The sequence below is a fragment of the Oncorhynchus tshawytscha genome, linkage group LG25 (genome assembly GCF_018296145.1).
Source record: "Oncorhynchus tshawytscha isolate Ot180627B linkage group LG25, Otsh_v2.0, whole genome shotgun sequence".
In the NCBI taxonomy this organism is placed as follows: domain Eukaryota; kingdom Metazoa; phylum Chordata; class Actinopteri; order Salmoniformes; family Salmonidae; genus Oncorhynchus; species Oncorhynchus tshawytscha.
The window spans coordinates 41049788-41077038 of record NC_056453.1 but is presented as its reverse complement, the minus strand read 5'-3'; the positions used below and the strand labels follow the sequence as shown (position 1 = coordinate 41077038).

At 45.2% G+C, this 27251-nt stretch overlaps 1 protein-coding gene across 3 annotated transcripts in view; it reads left to right on the top strand.

Moving 5' to 3' along the window:
* The window catches only part of LOC112223938 (ribosome-binding protein 1), a 41927-nt gene that overhangs the window by 5129 nt on the left and 9547 nt on the right, over positions 1-27251 (top strand). Inside the window, exons 2-25 of one of the 3 annotated variants that reach the window (XM_042305759.1) lie at positions 3404-3532; positions 3751-3849; positions 4601-5171; positions 10151-10302; positions 10789-10911; positions 11213-11365; positions 11635-11753; positions 12427-12580; positions 20121-20238; positions 20551-20732; positions 21130-21164; positions 21254-21341; positions 22074-22111; positions 22234-22345; positions 22681-22718; positions 23035-23125; positions 23337-23377; positions 23588-23723; positions 23928-24017; positions 24279-24371; positions 24506-24577; positions 25801-25872; positions 26370-26453; positions 26586-26678. In XM_042305759.1, the coding sequence (XP_042161693.1) occupies positions 3431-3532; positions 3751-3849; positions 4601-5171; positions 10151-10302; positions 10789-10911; positions 11213-11365; positions 11635-11753; positions 12427-12580; positions 20121-20238; positions 20551-20732; positions 21130-21164; positions 21254-21341; positions 22074-22111; positions 22234-22345; positions 22681-22718; positions 23035-23125; positions 23337-23377; positions 23588-23723; positions 23928-24017; positions 24279-24371; positions 24506-24577; positions 25801-25872; positions 26370-26453; positions 26586-26678 (2856 nt within the window). In that variant the 5' untranslated portion in view covers positions 3404-3430. Of the gene's footprint in view, positions 1-3403; positions 3533-3750; positions 3850-4600; positions 5172-10150; positions 10303-10788; positions 10912-11212; positions 11366-11634; positions 11754-12426; positions 12581-20120; positions 20239-20550; positions 20733-21129; positions 21165-21206; positions 21342-22073; positions 22112-22233; positions 22346-22680; positions 22719-23034; positions 23126-23336; positions 23378-23587; positions 23724-23927; positions 24018-24278; positions 24372-24505; positions 24578-25800; positions 25873-26369; positions 26454-26585; positions 26679-27251 lie in introns of all 3 variants that reach the window. The other 2 variants (XM_042305758.1, XM_042305757.1) reach the window with 2 other exon arrangements.

Sequence of the window (27251 nt, the reverse complement as noted above, 5' to 3'; positions counted from 1 at the left end):
TAACCGGGTAGGCCAGTTGAGAACACTTTATTTAACCGGGTAGGCCAGTTGAGAACACCTTTATTTAACCGGGTAGGCCAGTTGAGAACACCTTTATTTAACCGGGTAGGCCAGTTGAGAACACCTTTATTTAACCGGGTAGGCCAGTTGAGAACAAGTTCTCATTTACAACTGCGACCTGGCCAAGATAAAGCAAAGCAGTGCGACACAAACAACACAGAGTTACACATGGAATAAACAAACATAGTAATATGTATATACAGTGAGTGCAAATTAGGTAAGATAAGGGAGGTAAGGCAATAAATAGGCCATAATGGTGAAATAATTACAATTTAGCAATTAAACACTGGAGTGATAGATGTGCAGAAGATGAATGTGCAAGTAGAGATACTGGGGTGCAGAGTAGGGGGAAAAGTAACAGTATGGGGGTTGAGGTAGTTGGATGCGCTATTTACAGATGGGCTATGTACAGGTGCAGTGAGCTGCTCTGACAGCTCCAGTCATTGGCAGCAGAGAACTGGAAGGAAATGAGGGCAAAGGAGGAATTGGCTTTGGGGATGACCAGTGAAATATACCTGCTGGAGCGCGTGCTATGGGTGGGTGCTGCTATGGTGACCAGTGAGCTGAGATCAGGCGGGGCTTTACCTAGCAGAGACTTATAGATTACCTGTTGTCAGTGGGTTTGGCGATGAATATGAAGCCAGGGCGGGTGGTAAGGTGACAAAATGGTTGGCACTGTGATAGACTGCATCCAATTTGCTGAGTAAAGGGTTGGTTATTTTGGAAATGCCATCGCCGAAGTCGAGGATCAGTAGGATAATCCGTTTTACGAGGGTATATTTGGTTTGGCAGCATGAGTGAAGGAGGCTTTGTTGCGAAATAGGAAGCCGGTTCTAGATTTAATTTTGGATTGGAGATGCTTAATGTGAGTCTGGAAGGAGAGTTTACAATCTAACCAGACACCAAGGTATTTGTAGTTGTCAACATATTCTAAGTCCGAACCGCCCGGAGTAGTGGTGCTGGAGGGGCGGGTAGGTGTGGGCAGCGATCGGTTGAAAAGCATGCATTTAGTTTTACTTGCGTTTACTAGCAGTTGGAGGCCACGGATGGAGAGTTCTATGGCATTGAAGCTCGTCTGGAGGTTAGTTAACACAGTGTCCAAAGAAGGGCCAGAAGTATACAGAATGGTGTCGTCTGCGTAGAGGTGGATCAGAGAATCACCAGCAGCAAGAGCGACATCATTGATGTATACAGAAAAGAGAGTCGGTCCAAGAATTGAACCCTGTGGCACCCCCAGAGACTGTCAGAGGTCCAGATAACAGGCGACAACAGGCCCTCCGATTTGACACACTGAACTCTATCAGAGAAGTAGTTGGTGAACCAGGCAAGGCAGTCGTTTGAGAAACCAAGGCTGTAGAGTGCCGATAAGAATGGTGATTGACAGAGTTGAAAGCCTTGGCCAGGTCGATGAATACCGCTGCATAGTACTGTCTCTTATCGATGGCAGTTATGTCATTTAGAACCTTGAGCGTGGCTGAGGTGCACCCATGACCAGCTCGGAAACCAGATTGCATAGCGGAGAAGGTACGGTGGGATTCAAAATGGTCGCTAATCTGTTAACTTGGCTTTCGAAGACCTTGGAAAGGCAGGGTAGGATAGATATTGGTCTGTAACAGTTTGGGTATAGAGTGTCTCCCCCTTTGAAGAGGGGGATGACCGCGGCAGCTTTCCAATCTATGGGAATCTCAGATGATACGAAAGAGAGGTTGAACAGGCTAGTAATAGGGGTTGCAACAATTGCGGCAGATAATTTTAGAAAGAGGGTCCAGATTGTCTAGCCTGGCTGATTTTGTAGGGGTCCAGATTTTGCAGCTCTTTCAGAACATCAGCTATTTGGTTTTGGGTGCAGGAGAAATGGGGGAGGCTTGGGTGAGTTGCTGTGGGGGGTGAAGGACAGTTGACCGGTGTAGGGGTAGCCAGGTGGAAAGCATGGCTAGCCTTAGAAAAATGCTTATTGTAATTCTGAAATCTCGTGGATTTATTGGTGGTGACAGTGTTTCTTAGCCTCAGTGCAGTGGGTAGCTGTGAGGAGGTGTTCTTATTCTCCATGGACTGTAGTGTCCAATAACTTTTTTGAGTTTGTGCTACAGGATGCAAATTTCTGTTTGCAAATGCTAGCCTTAGCTTTCCTAACTGCTTGTGTGTATTGGTTCCCAACTTCCCTGAAAAGTTGCATATCACAGGGGTTATTTGATGCTAATGCAGAACGCCACAGGATGTTTATTTTTTTTGCTGTTCAAGGGCAGTCAGGTCTGGAGTGAACCAAGGGCTATATCTGTTCTTGGTTCTATTTTTTTTTTAATGGGGCATGCCTATTTAAGATGGTGAGGAAGGCACTTTTTAAAGAATAACCAGGCATCCTCTACTGACAGCATGAGGTCAATATCCTTCCAGGATACCCGGGCCAGGGTGATTAGAAAGTCCTTCTCGCTGAAGTGTTTTAGGGAGCGTTTGACAGTGATGAGGGGTGGTCGTTTGACCGCAGACCCGTTACGGATGCAGGCAATGAGGCAATGATCGCTGAGATCTTGGTTGACGACAGCAGAGGTGTATTTCGAGGGCAAGTTGGTTAGGATGATATCTATGATGGTGCTCGTGTTTACGTATTTGGGGTTGTACCTGTACCATATTGTCTAGCCTGGCTGATTTGTTGGTATTCAGACCCTTTACTCAGTACTTTGTTTAAGCACCTTTGGCAGTGATACAGCCCTGAGTCTTGGGTATTACTCTACAAGCTTGGCACACCTGTATTTGGGGTGTTTATAACATTCTTCTCTGCAGATCTTCTCAAGCTTTGTCAGGTTTGATGGGGAACGTCGCTGCACAGCTATTTTCAGATGTTCGGTCGAGGTTCGTCCGGGCTCTGGCTGGGCCACTCAAGGACATTCAGAGACTCGTCCCGAAGCCACTCCTGCGTTGTCTTGGCTGTGTGCTTAGGGTCGTTGTCCTGTTGGAAGGTGAACCTTCACCCCAGTCTGAGATCCTGAGCGCTCTGGAGCAGGTTTTCATCAAGGACCTCTCTACTTTGCTCTGTTCATCTTTCCCTCAATCCTGACTAGTCTCCCAGTCCCTGCCACTGAAAAACATACCCACAGCATGATGCTCCACCTGAGTTCAATTTCGAGTCTCGTAGCAAAGGGTCTGAATACTTAATTACATAAGGTATTTCTGTTTTATATTTGTAATAGATTTGCAAACATTTCTTTTTAGAGTCTTTGGTATAACTCGACCAGAGATCGAACCCCCCAACCTTCCAATCTCAGGGTGGACACACTAACCACAAGGCCACTGGTTAAGTAAAGGTTAAATACAATAATGTTTTTCTCCTCCATCCATCCAACAGGACAGCTAACCTGTCATAGTGGTCATCATGGATCTATATGACCCTCAGACGCTAGGCATCATGGTATTTGGAGGCTTCATGGTCATCTCAGCCCTCGGTATTGTTCTGGTCTCCACCTTCTCCATGAAGGTAGCCTAACTGTTGTTGTTAATGTAATAATGTATGCCATTTTAGCCTACGCTTTATCCAAAGTGACTTATTCATGCATGCATCATTTATTTTTATGGGTGGTCCCAGCAGGAATGGAACCCACAACATTGCAAGCACCATTCTCTACCAACTGAGCCACGTTGTTGGGGTGATAATGTCTAAATGTGAACTGTTATGTTGTCTCCTTCTCCGTGAAGGAGACCTCCTATGAGGAGGCCTTGGCCAAGCAGCGCAGAGAGCAGGGTAAGACGGCGCCGCTGGGACAGCTGACCAAGAAGGACAAGAAGAAGGAGAAGGTAAGATGAGCTCAAATGAACCTCTACCTAAATGGTACTCTAGGTCTGTGTGTGTTGCCCCAGTATCTGTGTGTTAGAGACGTCGACGAGGAGTATGACATGCCTACTCTAACATCCAGGAAGCGCCCATTCAAACTCCCACTAGACAGCTCTGCGAGTGTCAATGTGAAAATATGTTGTTTTTTTACTCCCCAAATATTGAGTTTCTATTTTTATTTACTGCTGGTACTTCCGGTACATATTTCCAAAAAAGGTCTAAAAAATAAATTTTAAAAATGTAGAAGCAAGTTCGGCAGCTCCAATGTAAATGACTCATTACTGTTGATCACTGATCTGAAGTCCAACCACTCAATTCTGTCAATAGCACCTCCTTGTGGCTGCCGGGGTTCATGGTACACCACTGCTTATAAAACTAAAAGTTAATGATGTGTCAAATGAATGATCTCCAGCTCAGGACTCCAGCTGTGTGTTTGTTTTGCTAACTTTGCTAGCTAAGGTGGCTAGATGTCAAGATCAATCTTCTTGGTTACAGCAGAGACATTCAACCCCCTGGTGTGTGAAGATCTACGTTTTAATTTATTTTTTTAAGAAGTAGCGCCTCTTGTGTGCACTTTCGGTAATACCTTAAACCCCAGTATGCTACAGAAACTGTAAGATGGTATGAACATCTGTGTTTGAGTACACATACTGTAGCACATTGTGATTTGTATAAAACATGTTCTAAATTAAATCTATTCTTATTATCATTAAGGCGTCTGAGAAGAAGAACCGGGGAAAGAAGGAACACAAGCCCAATGGGAAGCTTCCAGAATTAGACCTAGAGGATATCACAGTGGCCGAGCCTGAACTAGCCCCAGAACCAGTTTCTGTCCCCAAACCTGCCCCTAAGCCTACCCCTGCTCCTGAACCAACCCCTGCTCCCAAACCTGCCCCTGAACCTACCTCTACCCCTGCTCCTGAACCAACCCCTGCTCCAGCTCCCCCTGCTGTAGAGGCCTCCCCTGCTCCAAAGAAGAAGAAAGAGAAGAAGATGATGGCTAAGGTTGAGCCAGCCCTGGCTGCTCCTGCCCCAGCCCCCATGGCCCCCTCCAAGCCTGCCCCTGCCGTCCCAGCCCCCATGGCCCCTTCAAAGCCCGCCCCTGCTGCAGCAGCCCCCATGGCCCCCTCCAAGCCTGCCCCAGTCCTGGAGGCTGTCACCAAGGAGGTCCCTGTGATGGCAGTGCCCCCGGTGGGCTCCCAGAGGACTGCAGCCAAGGCTCAGGAGACCAAGGCACATGACATTTCTAAGAAGAAGGCGTCCTCCAAGAAGAAGGCTGAGTCTGGTAAGGAAGTTTGCCTATTTTCAATCATTTTACATCCTAGTTCTTATGTCCGATAACTAGAGCAGCACAACTGTTGATAACATAACAACATAACAGTTCACATTTAGACATTATCACCCCAACAACGTGGCTCAGTTGGTAGAGAATGGTGCTTGCAATGTTGTGGGTTCCATTCCTGCTGGGACCACCCATAAAAATAAATGATGCATGCATGAATAAGTCACTTTGGATAAAGCGTAGGCTAAACAGCATTGTAGGTTCCATTTCTAACTAGTAGGCTATTGGATTAAGATAAATATTTATTTAATTTTTGGAATGGATTGGAAATGAAATATTATTTATTTACTCTAAATTGTTAATGTTTATCCTGGATTATAAACTGGGTGGTTCGAACAGTCTAATTGTTTAAAGCCTTCATGTATAGTAAATAAATGAATAAAAATGTATAGTTTAGTCTGGAAATGAGAAAGTTGCAAATGTCTTTCGGATTGGATTTTAAACGGGTGTCCTGACTCGTTGGTCACTAAACGATCCCATGGCACTTATCGTAAGAGTAGGGGTGTTAACCCTGGTGTCCTGGCTATGTTCCCAACCTGACCCTCATACCATCATGACCACCTAATCATCCCCAACTTCCAATTGGCTCATTCATCCCCCTCCTCTCCCCTGTAACTATTCTCCAGGTCGTTGCTGTAAATGAGAATGTGTTCTCAGTTAACTTACCTGGTAAAATAAGGGTTAAATACAAATGAATAGTATGGTCTGTTTAGGCTCTGTCTGTAAGTTTTACATTTCAAGATGCCATTCTTCTGTGGGTCATGTTGTGTGAGAGACAGACATACGGACAGTCAGTCAGATAGACACCCCGGGATTGAGGTAACTGCTAGCCAGGATGTTACAAAATATCTCTTTGTTTGAACGGATGAACCGTCTAGGCAGGAACTACTTTAGCCATAACACAAGCACTACTGTAGTACTCCTCCTATGGGGCTTTTCCTTCTAGACTTACCCCCACACCAGGGTGTCATCAGTGTTTTATGTTAACATCAGCTCTGGCAGGATTGTCTTTCCATCAGGAGGGTGACACTAATGGACTTGTGACGAGCAGAATCCACTCTGTCGTTCAAGGCGGTTACTTTGTGAGACGTTACAATTCAGTTAGCCATGTAAAAGCAGATGGGTATAGAACAAAGCAGGAGCAATGCGTTAGCCAGATAATTTCTCTAAATATTCTGAAATAACATTTTATTTTATTTTTGTAGAAATATATAAGCTTGAAATGGGCGTGGTCTAATTGACTGAACAACCAAAAAAACACACACATATATATATATATAAGTTTAGATTTCTTCATGAAACTGAAAATCAACAGTTTATTTCTGGCTTTATCAAAGTTAGCTGGCTAACTCATTGATCATGTTTTGTAGTATACCCCTCTGGTCCGCTGGAGCCATCGCCCAGTGAGACACTGGTGCCGGCCCATGTAGATGGAAACAGTAAAGTTTAAGCCTTTTGGCTAAAGCACTGGGGTAAATCCTCAGTGTAAATGTGCCACTACTGCAACGATGACAAACTGAGGTGTGTGTGTGTGTGTGCGCCCTTGTGCACAGCACTGGCCCCGTTGTCAGGGCTGTCTCTGTCTGGTGCCACTCTACCTCAACGACCACTCAGCCTGGGGTACAGCTGCCCAGTTCCCACCCCCGCCATGGGAGTTTGGGAGTTTACCCACAGCCTTCAGATCAAATCAAACTTTATTTACCGAATACAGCAAGTGTAGACTTTACAGTGAAATGCTGACTAACAAGCCCTTAACAGTGCAGTTCAAGAAGAAGAAAATATTTACCATTTAGGCTAAAATGGAAAGTAATAATAAAAAGTAACACAATAAGAATAACAATAACGAAGCTATATACAGGGGGCACCTGTACCGAGGCAGTGTGCAGGGGTACAGGCTAGTTGAGGTAATCTGTACATGTAGGTGGGGGCGAAGTGACTATGCATAGGTAACAAACATACAGCGAGTAGCAGAAGTGTACAAGAGGGGGGAGAGTCAATGTAAATTGTCCGGTAGCGATTTTTATGAATTTTTCAGCAGTCTTATGGCTTGGGGGTAGAAGCTGTTGAGGAGCTTTTTGGTCCTAGACTTGGCACTCCAGTACCGCTTGCCGTGCAGTAGCAGTGCGATTGAGATTGTGTCATCTGTTGGGGTGGTATGCGAATTGGAGTGGGTCTGTTGATGTGAGCCCTGACCAGCCTTTCAAAGCACTTCATGGCTACCAACGTGAGTGCCATGGGGCGGTAATCATTTAGGCAGGTTACCTTCGCTTCCTTGGGCACATGTAGGTATTACGGACTCGGTCAGGAAGAGGTTGAAAATGTCAGTGAAGACACTTGACAGTTGGTCCGCGCATGCTTTGAGTACACGTCCTGGTAATCTGTCTGGCCCAGCGGATTTGAATGTTGACCTGTTTTAAAGGTTTTGTTCACATCGGCTACCGAGAGCGTTACCACACAGCCATCCAGAACAGCTGGTGCGCTCATGCATGCTTCAGTGTTGCTTTCCTCGAAGTGAGCATAAAAGGCATTTAGCTCATCTGGTAGGCTCGTGTCACTGGGCAGCTTGCGTCTGGGTTTCCCTTTGTAGTCCGTAATAGTTTTCAAGCCCTGCCACATCCGATGAGCGTCAGAGCCGGTGTAGTAGAATTCAATCTTAATCCTGTATTGATGCTTTGCTTGTTTGATCGTTCGTCGGAGGCCATAAGCAGGATTTCTTAGAAGTGTCCGAATTAGTCTCCTGCTCCTTGAAAGCGGCATCTCTAGTCTTTAGCTTGATGCGGATGTTACCTGTAATCCATGGCTTCTGGTTGGGATATGTACGTACGGTCACTGTGAGGACGACGTCATCGATGCACTTAGTCATCGGCTTCATCAATGAGGTGGTGTATTCCTCAATGCCATTGGATGATTCCCGGAACATATTCCAATCTGTGCTAGCAAAACAGTCCTGTAGCGTCTGAGTCATCTGACCACTTCCGTATTGAACGTGCCACTGGTACTTCCTGCTTTAGTTTTTTTGCTTGTAAGCAGGCATCAGGAGTATAGAATTATGGTCAGAGTTGACAAATGGAGGGTGGGGGAGCTTTGTATGCATCTGTGTGTGGAGTAAAGGTGGTCTAGGAAAAGACGCACACCCCACCCCTCGTCTTACCAGAGGTAGCGTCTCTGTTCTGCCGGTGCATGGAAAATCCCACCAGCTCTATATTGTCTGTTTCTTTGTTCAGCCACGTCTCGGTGAAACATAAGATGTTAGTTTTTGATATCCAGTTGGTGGGATCATCTTAATAGGTCATCAATTTTATTTTCCAATGATTGCACGTTTAGCAAGGAGAATGGAAGACATTGGGAGTTTACTCGCTCGCCACCTTCTTCTCAGAAGGATCCCCGCTCTGCATGCCATTTTCCGACGTCTTCTGGGCCTGTCCCAGTGAAAGCAGGACATCCTTCTCGTCGGACTCGTTAAAGGAAAAAGTTTACTCCAGTCCGCGGTGAGCAAATAGCTTTTCTGATGTCCAGAAGTTATTTTTGGTCATAAGAGACGGTAGCAGAAACATTATGTACACAATAAGTTTTTAAATTTCACAATTGGTTGGGAGAATGTGAAGCCATGTTCTTCGGCGCCATGCTTTCGATTAGGCAGACATAATAAGCTTATTAGACATTTACTATGACACATGTTTTGCCTTTCATTTATGGCCTTTTATCTTTAACATTCCACAGAGACAACTTAGTTCTGTAAAATATCAGTCAACCTGAATAAAATACCTAGGGCTGCCCACTAGTGCTGTGACGGTAATGGAATAATGGATGACGGTTATTGATGAGACAAATGGCAGAGGTCACACTTATAATCCTTGAGTGGATACGGTGCTGTTGCCGGGAGGGAGGCGTTGCCTAGGTAACCCAAGACTCGTTTACTGCAACACCTTGCATGTGTCAGCAAGGAGCAACAAAGTCAGTTTCATCACGTTGTAAAGAGTCCATGTTACCCCGGAAACAGGTCAACTGCTTGAATGCACGGCCGACCAGTCTTCAGTCAGCTCTTTTCTTTTTTATAAACAGTTATGACAGTTAATTTATTTTAATGACGATCTCATCCATATTTGCCATTACAAGATTATACAGTAATTGTGCCTAACGCAGATCTATCCTGCAGGAAGTGCATGAAGTTCCCTCCCCTGTTACTTAGTCTGCAGGCTGTGCAGGAAGTTCCCTCCCCTGTTACTTAGTCTGCAGGAAGTTCCCTCCCCTGTTACTTAGTCTGCAGGAAGTTCCCTCCCCTGTTACTTAGTCTGCAGGAAGTTCCCTCCCCTGTTACTTAGTCTGCAGGAAGTTCCCTCCCCTGTTACTTAGTCTGCAGGAAGTTCCCTCCCCTGTTACTTAGTCTGCAGGAAGTTCCCTCCCCTGTTACTTAGTCTGCAGGAAGTTCCCTCCCCTGTTACTTAGTCTGCAGGAAGTTCCCTCCCCTGTTACTTAGTCTGCAGGAAGTTCCCTCCCCTGTTACTTAGTCTGCAGGAAGTTCCCTCCCCTTTTACTTAGTCTGCAGGAAGTTCCCTCCCCTGTTACTAACCCAGCTCTAGTCTGCCGGCATTGTGAGAACCCAAACTCTTAACGAAGGCAGACCTATCGAAGACCGTAGGATTATTCCACATGACCTTTCACCCCTCACCTTACCACGGACACCTTGGTGAGACCTTTTCCCAGGAGGGAAATGGGGAATGATGTGTTTTATGTCAGGTCTGTCGTCGTTGTTTGATGAGGTACTGTGTGTTTTCATTGGTGTAATGGTATGTGATCATGTTTCCCTCTCCTTCGCTATAGCAGCTGACTTGTAAGAACATTTGTCCCCTTTTTTCTCTTTCTCCCTCTTTTTCTCGCTCCCCCCCTTTTTTTCCTCTCTTTTGCGCTCTCTCGCTCTGTAGTGTTGGACTCTGGTCTGGATTCCCCCCTGTTCCTGCCCTACAAGGCCCTGGTCTCTACTGTTAGCAGTATGGTCTTCAGTCAGGGAGAGGCCCAGCGCCTCCTAGAGATCCTCTCTGACAAGGCTGGCATCAGACAAGACACCTGGCACGTGGTAGGACCTTGGGTGGGGTGGGAGATACCACTGAGGGGTGACTATATTACCCAGAATGGGATGGGAGATACCACTGTGGGGTTGAAGGGGGGGGGGTTGAATAATGTCAGGCTTGGCGTGGCGGGTATGGAATTCGTCAGGGCACATGGTACAATCTGATTGGGACTCGGAGACGTAATTCGAAGGGGTTGGAGCGAGGGTGGCTTGGGACGGGACAAACCACTGTGAGTGGTGGTGACAGACCCACATTGTCGGCGGCAGGTAGCCTAATAGTTAAGAGCGTTAGGACAATAACCGAAAGGTTGCTGGATCGAATCCATGAGCTGACTAGATTAAAAATCTGTCTGTACCCTTGAGCAAGGCATTTAACCCTAGTTGCTCCTGTTAGTCGCTCTGGGGGGGGGGTGTGTGTGTGTGTGTGTCAGACTCAGACACAGACACACTACAGATGCTGATGTTTATGGTGTGTGTGTGTGTGGTAATCAGGCTACTCAGAAGGGCGACCCAGTGGCTGTGATGAAGAAACAGTTGGAGGAGTATCAGAAACAGCTCGCTACTCAGCAGGAGGATGCCTCTGCAGCCAAAAACAGACTCCGGGAACTCAGCAGGGTAACACACACAGACACATATATATACAGACACACACACACACACACACTGAGCAAGAGGACACCACAATAGCCAAGAACAGATTCTGAGAACTCAGCAGGGTAACAGACGCACACAAATGTAAAACACACGTTGAGAATATCTCTCAAAGACCACTTATTAACCACATACAATAGTGTTACATACATGAATGTGTTGGACCATTGTTTACCTCGGTCTTTCTCTAGGTCGCTCTAGGAGCTCCCTGTCTCTCTAGGAGCTGTCTGATGGTGTGGTGTGTGTCGCTCTCTGCTCGCTATAGGAGCTCTCTGCTGAGAAGTCCAAGGTGGCCAGTGTGGAGACCAGGCTGAGTTCCCAGCTCTCATCCAGGGAGCAGGAGATGATCGCCCTCCAGGCTCGTATGCAGGCCTCCTACCAGGACCACGTAGCCCAGACACAGAAACTCAATGCCAAGGTACTAATGTACATGAGAATAGTAGAATACAGGCCTCCTACCAAGACAGTCTGTCCCTGTCGGCCTCTGTCCCTGTCGGCCTCTGTCCCTGTCGGCCTCTGTCCCTGTCGGCCTCTGTCCCTGTCGGCCTCTGTCCCTGTCGGCCTCTGTCCCTGTCGGCCTTTGACTTTCTCTCAATTGAATTAAATGTGCTTTATTGGATTTAAATGATTTATGCAAAGATTGCCAGAGCATTCAAAAACTGAGTCAAAAGTTAAATCCCCTCTCAGGTCCTCAGTCTTCAGGAGCAGTTGGAGTCTGGTCCCACGGCCCAGCTGGCTCGTCTGCAGCAGGAGAACTCTATTCTCAGAGACGCCCTGAACCAGGCCACAAGCCAGGCAGAGAGCAAGTAGGTCTCTGCTTCTACCCTAACCCCTGAACCCTAACCCCTGAACTAGGCCATCAGCCAGGCAGCAAATAGGTGGCTCCTCCTGTTCTTTGTCCCAGCCCCTAAACGTTTTAGTATTTTCCAATAAGAAGAAAATATTTTGAGAATAAACCATAATCTGGTGTTTTGAGAGTGCAAATGGAACTGCAGATCAAATACATTATGGTCTAGTTCTACTGCGGCGTGAGGTTCTACTGCGGCGTGAGGTTCTACTGCTGAGGTTCGCGGCGTGAGGTTCTACTGCGGCGTGAGGTTCTACTGCGGCGTGAGGTTCTACTGCGGCGTGAGGTTCTACTGCGGCGTGAGGTTCTACTGCGGCGTGAGGTTCTACTGCGGCGTGAGGTTCTGCGGCGTGACTGCGGTGAGGTTCTACGTGAGGTTCTACTGCGGCGTGAGGTTCTACTGCGGCGTGAGGTTCTACTGCGAAGCCCACGGCGTGAAAAACAAAACAATACCCGCACTTGTCTTTTCCTAATATCATTGATTTTGGTGATAACTACGTTGAGGGAAAATGGACTTGCTACAACTGTGTGGTTGTTTCCTCTAGATATATTTTAGATGAATACATTTTACTGTAAATTGATCTGGATAAGAGCATCTGCTAGAGGACTCAAATGTAAATGTCTCTCCTCAGACAGAATGCAGAGCTGGCCAAGCTGAGACAGGATTGTGCCAAACTGACTAAGGAGCTGGGGGAGAAGAGTGTGAGCCTTCAGACTGATGAGGTCATCAGGACTGGACTGGAGGCTAAGGTGTCTTCTGTAGAGAAACAATTGTCTTCACTACAGGTAAGACTGGAGCGAGCACACACACACACACACACACGGTCAGAATGATGACTACATCTGGAGAGTGGGCTGGAGGCTGCCAGTTTGCTGAGAGCCTTGCCTGGCCTAACCTACTGGCTGCCCCCCCCCCACACACACACTCATTTTATCATCATATTGTCATCAAAGGTATCTGTCTTAACCCTTATCTACTGGCTGGTTCCTCCCTCTAAACCCATATCTATTGGTCCCCTTCACCCCTGTAAAGCGCCAGTGATGGGGGCTGGATCTCAGATGGGTTTGTAATCACAGAGCTGTGTGTTGGACTGGAATGCAACCACACAATAATGGGGCTGGCTGCTGGCTGTAAGGGAATGCTTTTCTCTCTCAGCACCAGATGGAATGTGTGCTACGTGCCCAAGCAAGGCAGTACTCCATTCTGCATATGCTGTCTGCAAAATGGCCGCCATCTAGTCTAACTAAGTCTGATGTACAGTATACAGTCTGCTATATGGAATCTACTATGGTTACTGCTACTACTACGGTTACTATATGGGGTCAATTTTACACCGTATGTATTGAATTCAAAATAAAAAAAATAATCGTGAGCATAAAAAAATATAGTTGAGAATCTAAACATATTTTTGAGGACGGGTGAAATAATGGCTGTTGAAATCAAAAATCAAACGATCGAAAGCAAAATGTAGAGAATTGTAAACAAAAAAAGACATCAAAAAGCAAAACCCCAAGTCTTTTTAAGCAAGTAATTTTCAAGCGAGAGCAAAACTCTGACGTCAAATTATTTTTAAAAAACATAGAAAAAATACAAACATTGAAAACAAATGCAAACAAACAATCCTATTGAATACATTTAGCCTCTTAGCTCTTGCCTGCATGTAATACCTTTAGCTTTCACTGCCAGTCCTTTCGATTGAGAGTTTTGGCCTTGTTTTTCTGTGGAGGGCGGGCTTTAGAGGGAGGAGTAGACAATGAGTCTCCATTGGTCCGCTAGTTTGAGTGACGGTTTGCCTTAACCCAATCAATGAACATGATAGACATTTTTTTTTTTTCTTCTATAGCCTACTTAAGTAGACGGTCTGACGTCACCGTTGTGCGCCACATGGCGAACCAGTTACCAACACCTGCCGCAACCGCTGTGCGACAGGTAATTCATGTGTTTACCTACGTAGTTAGAAGGGTCAGGGCCAGTGACACATCAAATCATTGATTGGCTTAAGCCAAACCGTCACACCTAAACTAGCGGACCAATGGAGACTCATTGTCTTCTCCTCCCTCTAAACCCCTCTATAGTCTACTTGGTAAATAAGAAAAATATTGTGCATTAGAGAAAACAGTCTAACTTGGGTGACTGGACTCTCTGACAATTTTATGGGCTTTTCTCTGGCACCGCCTAGTATAAACAGTTGAAGTCGGAAGTTTACATACACTTAGGTTGGGGTCATCATTAAAACTTGTTTTTCAACCACTGCAAATGTCTTGTTAACAAGCTTTAGTTTTGTCAAGTCGGTTAGGACATCTACTTTGCATGACACAAGTAATTTTTCCAACAATTGTTTACAGACAGATTATTTAACTTATAATTCACTGTATCACAATTCCAGTTGGTCAGAAGTTTACATATACTAAGTTGACTGTGCCTTTAAACAACTTGGACAATTTCAGAAAATGTCATGGCTTTAGTAGCTTCTGATAAGCTAATTTACATCATTTGAGTCAATTGGAGGTGTACCTGTGGATGTATTTCAACGCCTACCTTCAAACTTAGTACCTCTGCTTGACATCATGGGGAAATCAAAATAAATCATCCAAGACCTCAGGAAAAAAAATGTGTAGACCTCCATGTCTGGTTGATCCTTGGGAGCAATTTCCAAACACCTGAAGGTACCACGTTCATCTGTACAAACAATATTACGCAAGTATAAACACCATGGGATCACGCAGCCGCTCAGGAAGGAGACGCATTCTGTCTCCTAGAGATGAACGTTTGGTGAGAAGTGCAAATCAATCCCAGAACAACAGCAAAGGACCTTGTGAAGATGCTGGAGGAAGCCGGTACAAAAGTATCTATATCCACAGTAAAACAAGTCCTGTATCGACATAAACTGAAAGGCCGCTCAGCAAGGCAGAAGCCACTGCTCCAAAATCGCCATTAAAAAAAGCCAGACTACAGTTTGCAACTGCACATGGGGATAAAGATAGGACTTTTCTCCAAAAAGTACAGTCTGATGAAACAAAAATAGAACTGTTTGGCCATAATGACCATTATGTTTGGAGGAAAAAGGGGATGCTTGCAAGCCGAAGAACACCATCCCAACCGTGAAGCACGGGGATGGCCGCATCATATTGTGGGGGTGCTTTGCTGTAAGGACTGGTGCACTTCACAAAATAGATGGCATCATGAGGCAGGAACATTGTTGCTTCAATATATCCACATCTCAAGACATCAGTCAGGAAGTTAAAGCTTGGTTGCAAATGGGTCTTCCAAATGGACAATAACCCCAAGCATACTTCCAAAGTTGTGGCAAAATGGCTTAAGGACAACAAAGTCAAGGTATTGGAGTGGCCATCACAAAGCCCTGACCTCAATCCTATAGAACATTTGTGGGCAGAACTGAAAAAGCGTGTGCAAGCAAGGAGGCCTATAAACCTGACTCCGTTACACCAGCTCCGTCAGGAGGAACGGGCCAAAATTCACCCAACTTATTGTGGGAAGCTTGTGGAAGGCTACCAGATATGTTTGACCCAAATTAAACCATTTAAAGACAATGCTATCAAATACTAATTGAGTGTATGTAAACTTCTGACCCACTGGGAATGTGATGAAAGAAATAAAAGCTGAAACAAATAATTCTCTCTACTATTATTCTGACATTTCACATTCTTAAAATAAAGTGGTGATCCTAACTGACCCAAGATGGAATTTTTACTAGGATTAAATGTCAGGAATTGTGAAAAAACTGAGTTTAAATGTAATTGGCTGAGGTGTATGTAACCTTCTGACTTCAACTGTAGGTCCTGGATGGCAGGAAGCTTGGCCACAATGATGTACTGGGCTGTACGCACTACCCTCTCTAGCGCCTTACGGTCAGAGGCTGAGCAGATGCCATACCAGGCTGTGATGCAACCGGTCAGGATGCTCTCTGGTGCAGCTGTAGAACCTTTTGAGGATCTGGGGACCCATACCAAATGTCGACGTTAACGGGGGCCTTTTCGGCCCATCTTTTCCTGTAGTCTACGATCAGCTCCTTTGTCTTGCTCACATTGAGGGAGAGGTTGTTGTCCTGGCACCACACTGCCAGTTCTCTGACCACCTCCCTATAGGCTGTCTCATCATTGTCGGTGATCAGGCCTACCACTTGTTGTCAGCAAACTTATTGATGGTGTTGGAGTCACGTTTGGCCACGCAGTTGTGGGTGAACAGGGAGTACAGGAGGGGACTAAGTACGCACCCCTGAGGGGCCCCTGTGTTAAGGATCAGCGTGGCAGACGTGTTGTTGCCTACTCTTACCACCTGGGGCGGCCCGTCATGAAGTCCAGGATACAGTTGCAGAGGGAGGTGTTTAGTCCCAGAGGTCTTAGTTTAGTAATGAGCTTCGTGGGCACTATGGTGTTGAACGCTGAGCTGTAGTCAATGAACGTCATTCTCACACAGGTGTTCCTTTTGTCCAGGTGAGAAAGGGCAGTGTGGAGTGCGATTTGAGATTGCATCATCTGTGGATCTGTTGGGCCGGTATGCAAATTGGAGTGGGTCTAGGTTGTCCGGGAGGATGCTGTTGATGTGAGCCATGACCAGCCTTTTCAAAGCACTTCATGGCTACCGACGTGAGTGCTACAGAGCACTAATCATTTAGGAAGGTTACCGACGCTTTCTTGGATACAGGGCCTAAGGTAGTCTGTTTGAAACATGTAGGTATTAGACTCGGTCAGGGGGAGGTTGAAATGTCAGTGAAGACACTTGACAGTTGGTCTGCGCATGCTTGGAGTACACATTCTGGTAATCCGTCTGGCCCAGTGGCTTTGAATGTTGACCTGTTTGAAAGGTTTTGTTCACATCGGCTACGGAGAGCGTGATCACACAGTCATCCAGAACAGCTGGTGCTCTCGCGCATGCTTCAGTGTTGCTTGCCTCCAGTGTGTGGAGTAAAGGTGGTCTAGGACCCCCCCCCCTTTAAATTAAGGTCCCTGGCCACTAGGAGCGCGCTTCTGGGTGAGCATTTTCTTCGCTCGCCTACGGATTCTCAAGGGCTGCTCGATCTGAGTCTTTTCACTCAAAAGGCGTGGCTCTAAGCCTGTTCAGTGAAAGCAGGATATCCTTCTCGTCAAAGGAAAGTTTCTTCCAGTCTGCGGTGAGTAATCGTGGTTCTGATGTCCAGAAGTTCTTTTTGGTCATAAGAGACGGTAGCAGCAACACTATGTACACAATAAGTAAAAAAATATATAATAATAAGTTACCCCAAAAAACTAACAAAATTGCACAATTGTTTGGGAGAATGTAAGAAGTCAGCCATGTTCTTCGGCGCAATCTTTTGATGTCTTATTTTAGTTTATAATTCTATACATTTTGCTTTCAATTATTTTATTTTTTTATTTCAACATCCATTATTTCACGATTTATTTTATTTTTAATTCAATTCATATCGCGTGAAATTGACTCTTTTATTAAGGCTGCTGCTAAGGCTGCTGCTAAGGCTGCTGCTAAGGCTGCTGCTAAGGCTGCTGCTAAGGCTGCTGCTAAGGCTGCTGCTAAGGCTGCTGCTAAGGCTGCTGCTAAGGCTGCTGCTAAGGCTGCTGCTAAGGCTGCTGCTAAGGCTGCTGCTAAGGCTGCTGCTAAGGCTGCTGCTAAGGCTGCTGCTAAGGCTGCTGCTAAGGCTGCTGCTAAGGCTGCTGCTAAGGCTGCTGACCAGCAATTTAAAACGCTAGCACACCCAGCTGTGTTTAGTACATAAGCTACATCCTAATGCAAGGGGGAGCAAAGTACAGCCCATGGGCTGTATCCGGCCCGCTGGGCACTTCAATCCGGCCTCCATTTTTTTTCTCCCCCCAATTTTGTGGTATCCAATTGGTAGTTACAGTCTTGTCCCATCGCTGCAACTCCAGTATGGACTCGGGAGAGGCGACGGTCGAGAGCTGTGCGTCCTCAGAAACACGACCCAGCCAAGCCGCACTGCTTCTTGACACAATGCCCACTTAACCCGGAAGCCAGCCGCAACAATGTGTCAGAGGAAACACTGTGCACCTGGCGACCCCAGGCTGTGTCACTGCCCCCGGCCAGCAACAGGAGTTGCTAGTGCGCAATGGAACAAGGAAATCCCGTCCTGCCAAACCTTCTCCTAACCTGGATGACGCTGGGCCAATTGTGCGCCGCCTCATGGGTCTCCCAATCATGGCCAGCTGTGACATAGCCTGGGATCGAACCTGGGTCTGTAGTGATGCCTCAAGCCTGGGTCTGTAGACCGTTGCACCACTCTGGAGGCTCCCGCATATTGATTTTAACAATTGATCCCCTAAAAAAAATGCAGCCCCCCGATGTGGCCCTGAAGCCAAAAGGTTTGCCCTCCCCTGTCCTAATGGAATGTTGTTTATCATGGGTACATTAGCTACATCCTAATGGAATGTTGTTTATCATGGGTACATTAGCTACATCCTAATGGAATGTTGTTTATCATGGGTACATTAGCTACATCCTAATGGAATGCTGTTTATCATGGGTACATTAGCTACATCCTAATGGAATGCTGTTTATCATGGGTACATTAGCGACATCCTAATGGAATGCTGTTTATCATAGGTACATTAGCTACATCCTAGTGGAATGCTGTTTATCATGGGTACATTAGCTACATCCTAGTGGAATGCTGTTTATCATGGGTACATTAGTGACATCCTAATGGAATGCTGTTTATCATGGGTACATTAGCTACATCCTAGTGGAATGCTGTTTATCATGGGTACATTAGCTACATCCTAATGGAATACTGTTTATCATGGGTACATTAGCTACATCCTAATGGAATGCTGTTTATCATGGGTACATTAGCTACATCCTAATGGAATGTTGTTTATCATGGGTACATTAGCTACATCCTAATGGAATGTTGTTTATCATGGGTACATTAGCTACATCCTAATGGAATGTTGTTTATCATGGGTACATTAGCTACATCCTAATGGAATGCTGTTTATCATGGGTACATTAGCTACATCCTAATGGAATACTGTTTATCATGGGTACATTAGCTACATCCTAATGGAATGCTGTTTATCATGGGTACATTAGCTACATCCTAATGGAATGCTGTTTATCATGGGTACATTAGCTACATCCTAATGGAATGCTGTTTATCATGGGTACATTAGCTACATCCTAATGGAATGCTGTTTATCATGGGTACATTAGCTACATCCTAATGGAATGCTGTTTATCATGGGTACATTAGCTACATCCTAATGGAATGCTGTTTATCATGGGTACATTAGCTACATCCTAATGGAATGCTGTTTATCATGGGTACATTAGCTACATCCTAATGGAATGCTGTTTATCATGGGTACATTAGCTACATCCTAATGGAATACTGCTGTTTATCATCCTAATGGAATGCTGTTTATCATTAGCTACATCCTAATGGAATGCTGTTTATCATGGGAATGTTGTTTATCATGGGTATTAGCTACATCCTAATGGAATGCTGTTTATCATGGGTACATTAGCGACATCCTAATGGAATACTGTTTATCATGGGTACATTAGCTACATCCTAATGGAATGCTGTTTATCATGGGTACATTAGCTACATCCTAATGGAATGCTGTTTATCATGGGTACATTAGCTACATCCTAATGGAATGCTGTTTATCATGGGTACATTAGCTACATCCTAATGGAATGCTGTTTATCATGGGTACATTAGCTACATCCTAATGGAATGCTGTTTATCATAATGTGTGGAGTCTTTTACTTGACGGTCAAGACTTAATGTTTAATCATTTTAACTACGATCTCTTCATGTACCAGCCCTGAAGTTTATCATCAGAATGTTATGTAATTAAAGGGCCTATTAGTGAAATTATAAACACCGGACCCTTTACGCCATGCCTGTATCCTTATCCATCTGTTTTGCGCTCGCTCTCTTTTGCTCGTCAGTTTTATAGTTCATATTAACTCTGTAGCTGGACAATGTAGTAGAGATATTGTATTTATCCTCTGCTGCCCTCTGGTGGTGAGTAAGGTGTGCACCCTCCGTCCATAATCAGGCAGGCCATGCAGATACAGTAGCGAGACCATAATAAGTAGAGGCACAGTCGGTACAGATCGGCAACGCCAAGGGTCATTGATTCAATTCTCAATGGGACCACCCATGTGTAAAAATGTATTCACGCGTGACTAAGTTGCTTTGGATCAAATTTTCAGCTAAATGGCATAAGATGGATGGATGTCATAACTAACTTCAGTGACAGCATGCTCAGGGTATCACAGAATACTATCTGCAGTGTGACAGCATGCTCAGGGTATTACAGCATACTATCTATTGTCGATCAGGCCAGTCATGCCGAGAGTGAACAGGAGCTGCAGAGGAGGCTGGAGGAGGTCAGTGAGGAGCTGAGGAGTTCTCAGAGGACCCTGGAGAAAGCCCAGCAGGATGCTACCACCCTTTCAGGTAAAGTATTGTTCACGTTTCAGCCATGTTTCTTCAAATTCCAGTGGACTAACGGGACATGAAACGAAAGTGCTGCATTGAAGTCCATGTAAACTCGTGCTGAAACTTACCTCAAGTTCGACCTTAATGTATTTTGGATGATTTAATAAGCTGACCAACGGAAACAAATCAGAGCACCTATAGTCACGTTATTTTTCACTGACGATCTTAACCTACATTTTATTTTATTCTTTAAAATTGCAAGGGAATGAGGACTCTTTTTTGACTATTGATTAAAAACAATGTTGATAGTTTGTAGCGCTGTCCCTCCAGATCTCCAGGTCCATCTGGGCAGTGTAGAGGATGATCTGAAGAAACGTGGGGCCCAGCTGGAGGCCCTCACAGCCCAGCTGGAGCAGACTGAGCTGGAGAAGGGACAGCTGGAGGACCAGGTGGGATCCATTAATGTACTTCTCGAGGCCAGCCAGAACAGAGACGAGAATGAGGACTTGGAGGTGAGTTATCAGATTAGATAATATGATATTATCGTTTAGGTAGGAGCCTAGACTGCTCCCAACCAGCACTTGCACAAGCCAGTCCTTAGTAGTGCTTGCACACTGCATGAGCCAGTCCTTAGTGCCAGAGAGTTTTAAAACCCATAGACTCAACATGCATTTACTTCCTGTAAACATCCACGATGAAGACTCAGAGCACCGCCAATGGGAGAGTGGCAAATTCATTCAAAGTATTTACAGGAAGTTATCACAAGTGTGGAGTGTCTGTTTCCAAACCTCTCTGGGGCTAGTAAGCATCTTGTCCCGAGATGGCGTGGAGGTGGAAACCATGTTATCCACTGTTCTTTTTGATCCACTTCTAAAGATGTCTGAATTTATGTTTGTTTATGTTTTGTAGGATAACTCCACTGAGTTGGAACGGCTAAAGATGAGGTACTTTCTGATCTGTCCCTCCATAATTCTCTCTCTATATAGATGTGGAGTTGGTCTTTTCTCAACAACACCAATCATTTCTCTTCCAGTCTTCAAGACCGAGACGTTCAGCTGGCGTCACTCCAAGAGGAGCTGAAGCAGCTCAAAGAAATGAAACAGGAGGCAGCTATGACTCCCGTAAGTATCTCAACTCTCAGACAGTCTCTGTTCTGTTGTCACTGTGCTAGTGGGATGGCCATGAACTTTGGCTAGCGGAATCGGTTATTTCTCTATTGAGTCGCTAGCGGAATCGGTTATTTCTCTATTGAGTCGCAAGCGGAATTGGTTATTTCTCTATTGAGTCGCTAGCGGAATCGGTTATTTCTCTATTGAGTCGCTAGCGGAATCGGTTATTTCTCTATTGAGTCGCTAGCGGAATCGGTTATTTCTCTATTGAGTCGCTAGCGGAATCGGTTATTTCTCTGAGTCGCAAGCGGAATTGGTTATTTCTCTATTGAGTCGCTAGCGGAATCGGTTATTTCTCTATTGAGTTGCTAGCGGAATCGGTTATTTCTCTATTGAGTCGCTAGCGGAATCGGTTATTTCTCTATTTCTCTTATTTCTCTATTGAGTCGCTAGCGGAATCGGTTATTTCTCTATTGAGTTGAATCGTTATTTCGCTGAGTCGGCGGAATCGGTTATTTCTCTATTGAGTCGCTAGCGGAATCGGTTATTTCTCTATTGAGTCGCTAGCGGAATCGGTTATTTCTCTATTGAGTCGCTAGCGGAATCTGTTATTTACATGTATTTATTTAGACATGTCTAGGCAGAATTGTATCCATTTGAAAGAGCCCTCTTGTTTCCAAAGAAGGGTATTGAGAAAACTATAGATTTTGTCTTTCTTATGATCTTCTCACTCTGTCGCGACAGGAGGTCACTACAGCTGAGACCGAGCAGGCACCTAACAGGTACGTCTAGGTCCCCTCCCTCTACCTGTTTTAAATCATCCGTTTGATTCAGTCACCAGCTTTGTTTAATTCTGCTATTACGTACCGGAACATTCTCATGTGCATCTCTTTTTTTATTTTAGTGAGGACAGATGCCTGGTGGTGTCCCTTCAGGAAGAACTGAAACAGCTTAAAGAAGAGATGGAACAACTACTAAACTCTCCCGTAGCGCCCCAAAGTTTTGCGCTAAAATCGGTACCATTTCTATATTTACACGACAGTTTTTCCATTATGAATATCGACATGTTCTGGTGGTTAACTTGGGTTGACATATAGCCTGGTGGTTAGAGAAGTGAGTCTGCAAAAAAATATATATCTGGCAACCAAAGCGTTGCTTATATCAAATCCTAGATGCCTTTGCCTGCCGTTATGCCGTTATGAGCAAGGCACTTTACCTTCCCACCACAACTGCTCCATGGCGCCCAGTGTGGCAGTCCCCTGCTCCAACGTGTGTTTTTTTTCCAGAGGGTTTGGGATAAAGCAGACCAATAAAGTCGTCATAATATTGAAACCTTTTTTTTTTTTACCAGGCTGATGTCTCAGGAGAGTCTGATCAGCTACTCAATGGGTATGTTATCATTTTATTGATGGCTTGTTCCAGGGAAATGGATTTACCAGGGGACAGAACATTGACCAGGGGACAGAACATACAGAACATTGACCAGGGGACAGAACATTGACCAGGGGACAGAACATTGGCTTGTTCCACAGTAATACATTTACCAGGGGACAGAACAGTGACTTGAATAGGACTGTCAGTTATAGTAGTTCTAGTCCTATGTCTTGTGCACAACTCTACAAAAAAACGATCAATTCCATACATCTGTATTACAGTAAAACACTCCATTGTCTAACGCTGGTTAACCATGTGCTCTTCCATCCAGTCTGGAGAAGAGTGAGAGTCAGGAAGTAACACTAGAAGAGGAAGGGATTCAACTCAAAGAACAATCTGAACAGGCCCAGAGCAGCACCACTGTACGTTCCCCTTTCCTCTCCTACAGTCACCTTTTAGCCTGGTCCCAGGCCTGTTTGTGCTGTATAGCCAACTCCTATTGGCGTTCGGTATGACAATGACCATTAGGATTTTGGCAAGACGGCACAAACCAATCTGGTGACCAGGCTATAGTTTCCTTGCTTGTCTAGCAACGTGATCTGTATCAGTGAAGGATCTGTTTTGTTGTTTCAGCAGTCGCACAACGCAGCAGAACTGGCCGCGCTACAAACCAGGTACGTGGAACGTTGCTCATCACCAAACCCACTTATTATTTTGAAATTGTTCTTTCCTTTATGGAATATCAAAATCAAACAGGATTCAAAGTCTATTCAAAATGGCTATACACTTTACAGTGAAACAATACAAATGAAGCAATATGGGTTTCTGGCTCTTCTATAGAAAAAGGAAACTAAACTCTTTCTGTCCCCTTGGTTCTTCATTAGTCTGGCAGAGAGAGAAGCTATGATGAAATCACTACGAGAGGAGCTAAGGGAAGCCAGGGACCAATCACAGAAGGTACAGGAGATCCTCGCTCAGGTCCAGCAGAGCCAAGAGTCCCAGCCGAGCACAGAGCTGCCGGTAAGACTGAGCCATAATAAATTATTATTGATTGGTCTGGTCTGACAGAAGTCATGGTTATGTAGTATGTTAACAATGTATAATGCAGTGTGTGTAGTGTCTGGTTTTTACCTGTAAACCAGAGCACCAAAGACAAATATAACATTTTTAATCAAAAGTCCATTGACTTTCTTATTGGTTCTGTCTGTGGTGTTTTGATTCCAGGAGCTGTTGGAGAAACTGAAGGAGGCAGAGGACAGCCACGGGACACTGCAGGCACAGTGTGACCAGTACAGGACAGTCCTGGCTGAAACGGTAAGGACTTACACTGATACAACATGCCCAATTGGTCTACAGTCACCTGCATAAACTAGAAATTTGGCCTACAGACTTTTTACAAATAAAGACAATAGCATGTTTGAGAGAGACCGAGGTGTGGATGGGAAATAGATGTGCTGAATTTATCCCCCAACGCCTGCATCGATAAAGATGTGAAACAAAACCTCCTTGCATAAAAACACAAGTGTGTGAGAGCGAGTTGTGGTCTACATGTCATGGATCTTTCTCCAACCACAGGAAGGAATGCTGACGAACCTTCAGAAGAGTGTTGAGGGGGAGGAGCTGGTGTGGAAGTCCAAGATGGCCGACTCTGAGGACCAGTTGAAGAAGGTGAAGTAGCAGTGTTTAAATTTGTACATTTTTTATTTTTTATATCTCCTCTCTTCTGTAATCATTGGGCTTGGCTGTAGAATTGTCTCTGTCTGTGGCCCTGTTCTAAACCACACCCTCTCTACTCACACTAGGCCCTGGAACAAGTGCATACTCTGGAGGAGACTGCAGAGAGCTTGAAGACAGGAAACCAAAGCATAGAACAGGTTTAATAAATTAATTAATGTTCACCTGAAGGGGTTTATCATAATGCTTTGTGTGATATGTTTTAATGTCAGGTCTGGTGTGTAGTGACTGTCTGATGGATGTCTGGTGTAGTGACTGTCTGATGGATGTCTGGTGTAGTGACTGTCTGATGGATGTCTGGTGTAGTGACTGTCTGATGGATGTTTAATTATCAGGTCTGGTGTAGTGACTGTCTGATGGATGTCTGGTGTAGTGACTGTCTGATGGATGTCTGGTGTAGTGACTGTCTGATGGATGTCTGGTGTAGTGACTGTCTGATGGATGTCTGGTATAGTGACTGTCTGATGGATGTCTGGTGTAGTGACTGTCTGGTGTAGTGACTGTCTGATGGATGTCTGGTGTAGTGACTGTCTGATGGATGTCTGGTGTAGTGACTGTCTGATGGATGTCTGGTGTAGTGACTGTCTGATGGATGTCTGGTGTAGTGACTGTCTGGATGGATGTTTAATTATCAGGTCTGATGGATGTTTAATTATCAGGTCTGATGGATGTTTAATTATCAGGTCTGGTATAGTGACTGTCTGATGGATGTTTAATTATCAGGTCTGATGGATGTTTAATTATCAGGTCTGGTATAGTGACTGTCTGATGGATTTTAATTATCAGGTCTGGTATAGTGACTGTCTGATGGATGTTTAATTATCAGGTCTGGTGTAGTGACTGTCTGGATGGATGTTTAATTATCAGGTCTGGTGTAGTGACTGTCTGATGGATGTCTGACTGTCTGATGGATGTCTGGTATAGTGACTGTCTGATGGATGTCTGGTGTAGTGACTGTCTGATGGATGTCTGGTGTAGTGACTGTCTGGATTCTGGTATAGTGACTGTCTGATGGATGTCTGGTGTAGTGACTGTCTGATGGATGTCTGGTATAGTGACTGTCTGATGGATGTCTGGTGTAGTGACTGTCTGATGGATGTCTGGTGTAGTGACTGTCTGATGGATGTCTGGTGTAGTGACTGTCTGATGGATGTCTGGTGTAGTGACTGTCTGATGGATGTTTAATTATCAGGTCTGGTGTAGTGACTGTCTGGATGGATGTTTAATTATCAGGTCTGGTGTAGTGACTGTCTGGATGGATGTTTAATTATCAGGTCTGATGGATGTTTAATTATCAGGTCTGGTGTAGTGACTGATGCTGTTTTTTAGTAATGGACTCCTCACTCTTTCCCTCTCTCTGCAGCTGAAGGAGCAGGTGATGCTTCTGGAAGCCCAGTTGGAGAAACAGTCTGAGACGGAGGAGGAAATGGCACAGGTACACATCTACATTCGTTACGGCCTGGCAGGCAGCCTAACAGTTAGAGCTTGTCCAAATCCCCGAGCCGACCAGGTGGAAATGATGTCGACGTGAACTTGAGCAAGGCACTTAACCCTAATTGCTCCAGGGTCACCGTTGATGAATGCAGACCCTAACCCCACTCTCCGATGGTGTCGCTCAGGGTGTTGGGATATGCAAAAAAACACATTTTCCTGTGTGTGTGTGTGTGTGTGTGTGTGTGTGTTTGTGTGAAATAGGACACATACAGGCACCCACCAAACTTATTATTATATAGACCATAGATGGGTACACTAGTTATACACATCAACATTCATATAGCAGAAACAGTCACCGGTACACTGACTTGGAAAAACATAATCTGATATGACAAGGCTGTTTTGTGTTCCGTCTCACTAAATCGCATGGCTGACAGTGAGTGACCATAGAATGTAATACATTACGGAGTCTGTCTGTTCTGTGTGGCTGTTCTCCAGTTGAAGAAGCTGCTGTCAGAGTCTCAGAGCCAGCTGGAGTCCGCCCAGACGCAGGCCCAGACGCACAGGGTAGAGCTGGCTACGGTAAGTGTGAGTGCGCACCTGTTTCCTGTGGTCCTGACCGGAACATCAGCGGGTCGCCTGTTGAGGTCAACTTAGTGTGTGTATCCCAGTTCTCTCCCTCTTGTCCCTAACCCCTGGAGCTTCCTGTTCCAGGTCAGAGGTCAGCTGAGTGAGGCGACGGAGCACGCTCAGAGCCAAAAGGCGGTCCCTGAGGCCGGGGCACAGAACGGACAATCGGAGCCCGAGGTCAGGATGCATCGGAGGTTATAGGTCATGGGGCATCCTTTTACTGCCGGTCTGCTCTGCTGGAGGGTCCTGAAAACTGGTCGCTACCACAATAATATAGTCATCAGAACAGTCTAATTAGGAAGGTTTATGAAATGGATGAACATTTAGAGATTAATTGAAATGTGAAACAATAGCAAGCCTATCGTCCACACAGCTAAAAGGCTATATTACTATAACAACTGCTGTAATGAAGCAGCCAAATAAAAGGACATTTGTGGGAAAATACTGTTCGGGGAAAAAAAACTAATGATGTTAGCGGTTTCATGTGACGGAGATAAAAAAAAAATTTTTTTTTAAAAACATCTCTGTTAAAAAACATGGAGGGGGAATCTAAAGATGCAACAACAAGGCTGGGTGGCAGGGTAGCCTAGTGGTTAGAGTGTTGGACTAGTAACCGGAAGGTTGCAAGTTCAAACCCCTGAACTGACAAGGTACAAATCTGTCGTTCTGCCCCTGAACAGACGGTTAACCCACTGTTCCTAGGCCGTCATTGAAATAAAAATTTGTTCTTAACCTTAACTGACTTGCCTA